The sequence below is a fragment of the Sinohyriopsis cumingii genome, chromosome 14 (genome assembly GCF_028554795.1).
Source record: "Sinohyriopsis cumingii isolate HCF-2022 chromosome 14, ASM2855479v2, whole genome shotgun sequence".
Taxonomy (NCBI): Eukaryota; Metazoa; Mollusca; class Bivalvia; order Unionida; family Unionidae; genus Sinohyriopsis; species Sinohyriopsis cumingii.
This window is the reverse complement of record NC_142974.1, coordinates 79,751,333-79,761,256: the sequence shown is the minus strand read 5'-3', so window position 1 is coordinate 79,761,256 and position 9,924 is coordinate 79,751,333. Positions and strand designations below refer to the sequence as shown.

The 9,924-nt window shown below is 33.1% G+C and overlaps 1 protein-coding gene across 1 annotated transcript; it reads left to right on the top strand.

The window, feature by feature from the left end:
• The first annotated feature begins 1,621 nt into the window (after nt 1-1,621).
• LOC149784219 (uncharacterized) lies at nt 1,622-8,413 on the top strand. Its single transcript, XM_089933240.1, has 4 exons — nt 1,622-1,758; nt 6,559-6,782; nt 7,519-7,662; nt 7,980-8,413. Exons 2-4 carry the CDS (start codon nt 6,563-6,565, stop codon nt 8,147-8,149), a joined length of 534 nt encoding a protein of 177 aa, XP_089789366.1. The 5' UTR covers nt 1,622-1,758; nt 6,559-6,562; the 3' UTR covers nt 8,150-8,413.
• Nucleotides 8,414-9,924: the final 1,511 nt, after the last annotated feature.

Genomic DNA, 9,924 nt, shown 5'->3' with positions numbered 1-9,924 from the left:
GCACAGACGGACGAATATTGTAACATATACATCTTGCCTAATCTGACATTTGTGTAATATATAGGTGACATATATATGGCAGTACGTTATAGGTTATGATAATTAAATCTGATACAATAATAATAAGAAAATCCGTTGTATGAAAAATCGTTTACTTCTGGTCTTGATAAAACAATTCATGCATCAAATCAGTGTGAATCAAAATGAGAGTGTAAAATACGCTTTCAATTCCACGCCGTTCTCTTGGGTTTTGTATTTCCCAGCAAAACCAGGTATTCACAAGATTTCGTGATTCTAACACTTTCTTTAGCAGCGATATAAACAGCTATTGAAACAATGAACACAACCGTCAGTTAAATAATTAAATTGTTGATGAGTATATCAATGAAGTCAGTGATTCTATCATAATATCACAAAGACTAACGATTAACACATTGATTGATTCTAATATGCATACTTAAAATATACCGAGCATTATTTAATTAGGGCGTTAATCAGGGTGGATCTACAAGCCATCTTTATAAAATATGGAATATGTGAGCATCACAATGTCAGAACGACAACGCCCATAAGGAATGACGACTGACCACATTCAACGTTTATATAGTCAAGATCAATATTGAACTATTACTCAGGGTCGAATATTTCTGTAAATGTTGAAGATAAATAAAGCTCTATTTGTTGCTTTTCCAAGAATGTATCATCGAAGACTGTACTAAGGATATTCATATGCTACATACCGCAGAAATGTACAGGTGTCATGTATGAAGGCTGACCACATCTACGAACATTCAGCACTAATGCAGTTTTTGTTCATACTTAATTATACTTAATTATACACAAACATTTAAAATCAAGTTTAAAATTACACAGTTTTGGTATGGTTGATTACATTGTTAATCAATCGATTTCTATAAAACTCCTACACATTATGCTTAACATCTAGGTTTTAGTATGTATCTTGCTTGAACTGTTGCTAAACTGAATGGATGAATTATTGAACATTCCTTACAAATTACATATGCATAGGTATATTACTTTTACTGATGTATATAATTCACATGTGGAATTAACTCCTTACCTCTGAATAAAAGAACAGGTCCTTCGACAACATTTATTTAGTGATTCCAGTTTTATAATCTTTTAGAACTTCCACGGCGGATATGTCACACATTATTACAGATTCTGTTTGCCAGTGCTTAGTATGAAACATTGCATGTATGTGCATTTTTGCTCCCGAATGAAACTAAATATTAGTAACTAGGTAAGGAATGCCATATATTTCTTCTTTCCGCTGCGGTAAAGATTATCACTGTAGTTGCGATAGACTGACTACATTATCTACCAATCAATCCCTCTGTTACTTTATGCGGGACTAATATTGCTAATGTGTTTCAACTTCAGGTCTTCTGGGGAAGACCCAGTTCGTGCGCTAGAGCTAGATATCTGAACGCGTGGTTTGCGCGATTTAGGTCTTGATTTATCTAAGGTCCTTCTTATCAGTATCATAACCCATTTAATCTGAAATATAGTAGCAAGTTAAAGCATGCACTACGCACGTTTAAAAATATTTCGGCGAATTTGGTGCTTGAAATACGTTGCCATATCCAGATATGGTATTGTTTTATGTGTTGGTTGTTGTCCATGGCTACACGCGCGAATTCCTATTATTGTATATAAACGATTCGCTCTGTGGAACGGAACCACGCGAATCGCCGAGATTGAGAATCGCAATCACAATCTGAAGATACATTAAAGGTAAGCAGTTTCTGAACCAAGATGTAGTGATTGTTTCCAATAAGTTAGATACTTGTTTAGAAATAGTTTGCATAAGTTTATCTTGAAAAAGTTTAAAATGACGTATGTTCAGTATTATGTGCGTGCCAATGTCGCCGCTTCTGTTTTGAAACACTATTTCTACATTGCTTAGATACATTGAAATTAAGACAATAATTACATATACTTTTTAAATCCGTTCTTAAATGGAATTTTAGTATTGCTGTCGTTTTCTTCTTTTCTTGGAGAGATAATTATAAACTTATTTCAGGAGCATTTCAAAGTGTACACAGTGTTAAAAAATACATTTATTTGTAGCTAGTGCGTTATTTTTATGAGATTAGTTGCACAATATTTGTTGATGATCTTAAAACATTTTTGATTATTGAACTTAATTATTCTTCATTCAAATAATTTAATTTTGTATATTCTACATGAAAGAGTGTTACTCATTCAGATCAATGGGTCCTGTATAATTAAATATATTGAACGCGTCTCTTTCATTCTAATTGATTTAACTTTCACTTGCACGATTAGTAAGAGTTGAGTTGTTTGAGCCTCATAATCTTTATCCAGTAAGTATGTGTTCCATATCAGCCGGGATAGACCGATATATAACCATCCATGTCTTCAAAAGTACCGTAGGAGCAATCCTCTAGCCAGCTACTATGAATACTGCTACAACTACTAGTACTATTACAACTATTCGTGATTCCTGTCACATGAATATTCGAGTAAGGAGCAAAGGTTATTGTAAATCTTGTATGTAATGTTGTTAGGGTCTGGACGTTTACTGTGATGCACAATTTGCAACGTTATAGTGTAATGAAAAGGGCTTCACCGCTTCCCACAGCTCACGTGACTCCAGATAACGCAAATGCGTATTGTAAAATAAATATAGCTAGTCACATCAATGGTATAGAGCTAGTACGAATTAATTTGATATATCTGTTTAACATGTAAGAACTAGCATATATATATATATATATATATATATATATATATATATATATATATATATATATATATAAAGCAGTAATTAATTCTATATACCTTGACTTTTTTCATGGGAATCCGGAATGTATGTGTTGATAAATGAGAATTAATTACTAGGTCGTCATGCGAGTGTTTTTGCTACACACGGGTGCATATAACACTAATTACGTAACATCATTCTTTGGTGATGTGCGAGGGAATATGGGCTCTTGTGTGCAAGCAAGGCGATGGGTACCGTTTTCCCGCGGACCTGGGTTCGAATCTCCGTAGAGTACGAATTAAAAGTTATCTTACCTGAATAATATATATAAGATTTATTTTCATTTTATAAATGCAAGAAGTATTTATTTTCTTTCTCATGACCATCTTAACGGCATATTTGCCTTTAGCGCGACTTGTCATAATTATTGTAGCATTGTAATATGTATTTCTGGCACTGAAACACGGGCTTCCAATACTGTATGCCATTCTACATAAATATGCAGTTATGTGTTAAAATATTTATTTTATTTATTTGTCTTTTATAACTAATTATTATGATAAGACTGTTTTATGTTTCTTCGTTACTTGGATTCAATAACATATATTTTATTTACAAAAACTACATCATCAAACTTTCACTTTGGTATGATATTTTCTTAACAGCGTAATTCGTATGATGACCACTGGACTCAAGAGGAATGACTGTAAAATATACAGGCATATTTGCATAAGATACGAATATATCTTGAATTAGTGCCAATAGTCCATTTCTCTATACGCTTTTTAACAATTGTTAATGATAATTAATTAGTTGATATAGTCGACAAGTATATATTTTGTTGTTTTAATATACATTTTGCATTCATCACTATAAACCCCCATCCCCGTGTTATTTTGATTGTCATAATAAGCATTACTCTTCACCGCGACTTGTTCAAAGGCTTCATACCATCCCATATAATCATCTACATACTGGATGCGTTTACTGGCATTTGTCTCTTTTCCCAAGATTTACGCGTTTTCTGTAGTTATTATGGTCATGATAGTCATTTCAATATTTCTCTAATATATCCCATACTTCCAACTCCGTGACTGTTTTTCTTTTCTGCAAGTCTTCTATCCATCGATTATTTGATAGGCATGGTCGATAGTAAAATTCAGATTAATTTGATCATGCTAAGAGCAAAGGCAACATCACAAGCCACTTTCGTGACTACATTTTCACTTGATACGGCTTTGTTCACCAGGTTACATATAAAGACTTAAGCATATCTTAAATAAGCTGATTCATTAACCTGTCTAAATTCTAATGAGCTCTTGCACAACTGTTTAAATTCATGTACATGCTATACTACATAGATCTTTTGAAACTACATGCAGCTTGGGTGAAATTTCTGATAACATACAATACAAATCATGGATAACGTGTAGCATTTGGCATACTTTCCACGTACAGAAAATATTATCCCCATGGACTGATTAGGGATCACACACAATGAACATAGGTTTATCTCAGGCTGACAATACCTTTGGTTATCATACCCTTCTATATAATGCTTTTTCTAATAATCATATTGATTTTTGTATCCTAGGGAGTTAAATGATAAACGTTAAACTAGAATTTAAGCAACATGCGTGGAGATTATTTCGTGCACAATCATTGTCTTTACGGCTATCCACATTGTGTTGAGAATATTACTCAGAAAAATTGGATACATTATGCACGATTATATCTGGATGACACGCAACAATATTTTGATATTTATAACACTGTTCAATGGGATACAATGCACAAACTTACGTCTTTTTTTTCTGGAAAAATAATATCAAAGCTACATAAATAACACGGTTTATTCTGAGCTCATATCTAACACTAATAGCAAACACTTTTCAGGAAAATGTTGCCAGTATATGATTTTGATATGAGTTTGGAATGATCCTGTGGTTATGAGTTCTTGAGGCATCGCGCAAAATCTAAGCTATTTAATTTTGCAGTTTATCTTTCTGTCAACAAAATATTGTTTTCCAAAAACCCAAACGAGATAGTAAACTGCCATTACCGGAAGTCAGCTAGTAAGCATATTCTCTCTCTTTTTTCTCTATGTCTAAATTTTTTACACGTCTTAAACTGCAGCCTCATCTATTTTCACACACGGTGATGGTATATGTATTAGCAACATCAGATTCGCATAAACAAACTAGGATAGATCACTGCATGAGTTAGAAAACCTATCCTGTCTGAATATTTTCAATGTAGTTGTGCATAACAATGGAAGAAGAGTCTGACGTAGGAGCTGACATATTGAAAGTAGATTACAAATTCATTTTTATTTCAAATTAATCTCACTCTATATCGAAAAAAAAATAAAATTTGTACTAGTTTTGCTTGTGAGCCACGCATGTTTCTCTTTAGTAAAGTCTACAAATCTACAAATGTTTGGAGTACCTTACAAGTTATGTTTTCAACCTGTATAATGTAACCAGGCGGGGTAAACACCTATCATCCATAATTATTATGCAATATGTAAGTTGGAAATTTAAAACTGGATATCAAAGTAAAGGAAACTAGTTTTTTTCTGCAAACTATAAAACATGGAATGAAGTTTTATGAAATTATTCATGAACATTCAGGGTTTATGATTATTAACTTAACGCGTACTTGGATGTGTGCAGGTGCTACAAGCAATAAATATATAGGTATCTAGATGAGTGAGATGTTTAGTCTAGCTTGAAGCATATATCAAGATGACGTCCACTTTTACAAAATTGCACATACCAGGCTGTAAAAAATGCACAAGATGAAGTTAAAACATTTTCAGGTACGCACGTCCCTTACGATACATATTTGAGTCTTGTAAATAAGAACACATTTAAACTACATTGCATACCCAACATATATCAGAACATACTAAGACTACATATCGGCTCTTTTCAGGCCCACTTGTCAGTGCAGTTGGATAATCTCGAATCGGTTATATCTCTTCATGTCTTTGCCTGGCGTAGCATCTGTCTAGTGAAGTTATATGAAAATGATTGCCCAAACAGACTGATTAGTGTAATAGTGTAGGCAAATGTAATTAGTAGGCGGATCTTTTCGTGAGAGAGAGAGAGAGAGAGAGAGAGGTAAAAGGGAAGAAATAAAGATTTTAGTTAGCAGATTGACCTTGCAAACATTCAGAGAATGTATGTTACCATAGCACGCGTCCATAATTTGGAATCTAGCTGTGCGGAGCACTATTTTTATTGTACTTTCTTTAGTTTTATTTGTCTTTTATTTTATTGATAAAGCAAGACATTCAACGTTTTATTTTATCTTTTATTTTATTGATTAAAGCAAGACATTCAAAGCCAGTTACTGACTGGACAGGTTTTAAGCAGATGAGGCCAGTTCTCATCTGCTACTAGTCGGTTCAACAAATACTGTCACAGCTAATTATTATGCACAGGCTTACATACAGACGCATGCAAACATGTATTCTTCGATACCTCGATGATGTGGCCAGATATATACAACTAAAACATATTTCAACAAGTTAATATGAGTACATTTATATTCAAGCATTCACAAAGTTTATTGATTCCTTGAATAAGCACGTAATATCAGTGGACAAAAGGTATTGTCAATATCTTGATGTCTGGGCATGTTGTTATTGCTATTGCTATTGCTTAAGAATAACTACCTACTATTAACTGTCAATTTTTGGGAAAAATAAAAACAACACGACATTATCGCACTTGGGTGCAGTCAATACATTATTTTAAATGACTACTTTATTATTAACTTGCGATATTGGATTTTTACAGGTGCATGATGGGTGTTCTTGCCTACGCCGCTCTGGGTTGCACATGCGCATCGCTAGTATTCAGTATAATATCTATTGCTTTACCATATTGGCTATACAGCGAGAGCGAGAGCAGTTATGGAGGCATTACAGAGAAAGCATATTCTGGACTGTGGACAAGTTGCTCTCAAGTAACGTTTGGCGGAAAATCCCAGTCAGATTGTAACAGTCTTGGAGAGGTCCAAGGTGAGATTTACAAGAAACGACAGAGAATTTCTTTTCCAGATTTTGAATACGAAGGCATCCAAATCCATTTTATATACTTTTTCCACAATTATCATATCATACAAAACATGATTTATAATATACAAGACTTTTCCTTGTAAAACAGTTTGCAGTAATTTTTATAGAGAATACAATTAATACATATCTCTGTATGTCTGTCTGTCTCTCTCGACAAACAAGTATGTCGTACATACTTGTCCATTCGGCCAATGTGGGTATGTGAGAAAGCTTACCAGTAGCTTCTCGTGGGTCGGTGGTTCTTCTCGGGGTTTTTCTGGGTTCTTCCTCCACCACTAATACTGGCTGCCATGCATAGCCTATCATGTGCTGAGAAATGACGTTCAACCCCAGAACAACAGCAACATACTTTCCCAAATTTCTTGTTAAACATAATGCTCATAACTTTCCAGAAATTTGAGCCTTAGCCAGTAAATCATGATTGTACTTCAAACAATACTATATAACAATAAAATTATTAAAATCATATCAATATGTCATAAGTATGAGATAATTTCTATAACAAAGAGGTCTAAATAAATAAACGTGATAAGCTGGCGGGCTGCTTTGATGTACAAATAATTATACATCATTTTATTATTATTGTTATTATTATTGTTATTATTATTATTATTATTATTATTGATCAAATTATTATTATTATTATTATTATTATTATTATTATTATTATTATTTCAAGATTTTTACAAAGCGACAAGGGCCTTGGAGATAATTGGACTCCTTTTAGTGATTAGTGCTGGAGTAATCGGAGCTTTAAAGTTGTTTGCTATGAAAGAAAATGAAGCATTCGCTCGAATTGCTGGAGGACTAGCTGTAGCGGCCGGTAAGTATAATAACTTGTACTAAAAACGATGTGATGTAGTTGCATTATAAGAGTATCTCTGTCTCTGTCTCTGTCTCTCTCTCTCTCTGTATCTCTCTCTCTCTCTCTCTCTCTCTCTCTCTCTCTCTCTCTCTCTATATATATATATATATATATATATATATATATATATGTGTGTGTGTGTGTGTGTGTGTGTGTGTGTGTGTGTGCAAGTTTATGTAGCCTTATTTATTTATTTATTTATTTATTTATCCTTGTTAGATAGCTAAACGTGTGATATTGATTTTTTTACCGTTATATGTTTTCATAATTTTCAGGGGTCTTTATGATCGTAGGAGCGATCATATTTGCAGCAAAGACACAAAGTCAAGAAGCTTCCAAGATAATAAAACTGCCTGGATTACACGCTGGATTTGCCCTGGCTATCGTCTCTGGTGTTATTTCTTTTATCTCTTGTGGCCTCTTCATCGCCAGCAAATCTAACTAACTATTTGATGTTATTTTTATATCACATCAAAAAGAGAAGACACGACAGAATTATATATATATATATATATATATATATATATATATATATATATATATATAATTAAATTAATGTCATATTGAAATCACGATAGGCATACCTAATAAGCTGCGCCTTCACGCTGCCTTTTACTACAAGCGCATTCACTAAGGAAACTGTTTGACATAATTGCCCAGTGCGTTTGCAATTTTTTCTTTAGCAATAAATTTATTATAACTTACCTTATGTTTGTGTTCATTTTCATATGTTGTTTATGTATTTTTTAAGATATGTTATTTTAACGTTCAGTTAAATGTACAAGTAGCAAATCTATCTATCTATATATCTATCTACTTATCTATCTATCTATCTATCTATCTATCTATCTATCGGAGGCCGAGGGTTCTAAAGCGTTCTCCGTTGTGGATCACAACCATCTCACTTTTGTCTGCGTGCGTTGGAGTCTCGAGCCCCCATTGTGGTTATGTACGAAAACAAGCTAGCAGCTTCTTGTGGGTCGGTGGTTCTTCTTTAGCCACATTTTGGTTGCGGTAGTCTGCTGTTGGGATAGGAAATATTGGTGGAATCTTAATATAAATGTTTTGGAAAGAAGCCTCGTCAGATTCATTAGGAATTGCAAAAGAGAAGGAAGTGGACACATCATGATAACTATTTGCTTGAAAATGAAATGTTTTGACTTGGCATAGCTTGAATGTTAATTCGATCAATATACCGTCATATACCTGAAGCAAATGTTACATTTTATAAGCCAATGAATGCAACAAACATATATAGAAGATTGAACAGCCATTTGTATTTTTAGATGAAATATGTGGCATACTGGCAAGGGTATCAGGTGAACTAATGTCTTACCCTAATCTGAAGTGCGGACAACCATATTAAACGTATTCTATTTATCCAGTTTACATTGGCTAAAACTCTTTCAACGCAGCAGTACTTACTTCCCAAATAATAATATTAATACTACTACTACTAATAATAATAACAACAATACTATCGATAATAATAATATTCAAAATATGTTATGCGTCATTTACTTTGTAATTCAAGTTGAATGAAGGAAACATATACATTAATCTTCTTTGTGAATGGATATTTCATATAGTGATTGATCTTTTTTTAACCGACTAAGATTTAAAAATCTACCGAATTGGAGCAATTTCCTATATTAGACTACCGTTGAAATTGATTGAAAGGCTGTACCTCATTAATGGACAAGCTATCCTGAAGTGTTCAGTATAAATAATCAAGGAATTATAGTATGCATATCGGGACCTCATACATACAAGTATTTTACGCATTGCGTAATGCATGTTGAAACAGCCTTCATAACAATATCGAACATTGTATTTTTCTCCTAACGTCAATACTAACACAAATGTTAGATCCATTGCTACAAAGTTTGTAAAATCAACACCTAAGATGGAAGTACATGAAACCTCTCAGTAACACAATCATGCCTGTATCTACTGATCATTTAAAAAGTATTATGATCTTAACAAGACATTTTTCAGAAATATTCTACCTATTGACGAATACATTGAAACAGTTGGATAACTTATTTTGTACATTTCCTAATCACTTTAATGTAATAATGGTTTTTCTTTGCACGTTATAAAGAGTATAGTGTCACCATGTTCTCTATAAAATAACCCTCAAATATATTCATCTTCAATGTGGTTTCAAAATTAATATTAATTATATTTGGACAAGACAGTTTTTTTATCCAATCTATT

Coding starts and splice junctions, on each gene's coding strand:
- LOC149784219 (XM_089933240.1), top strand. CDS start 6,563: ATGATGGGTGTTCTTGCCTACGCCGCTCTGGGTTGCACATGCGCATCG. Junction 6,783..7,518: donor CAGTCTTGGAGAGGTCCAAG/GTGAGATTTACA, acceptor TATTATTTCAAG/ATTTTTACAAAGCGACAAGG. Junction 7,663..7,979: donor AGGACTAGCTGTAGCGGCCG/GTAAGTATAATA, acceptor CATAATTTTCAG/GGGTCTTTATGATCGTAGGA.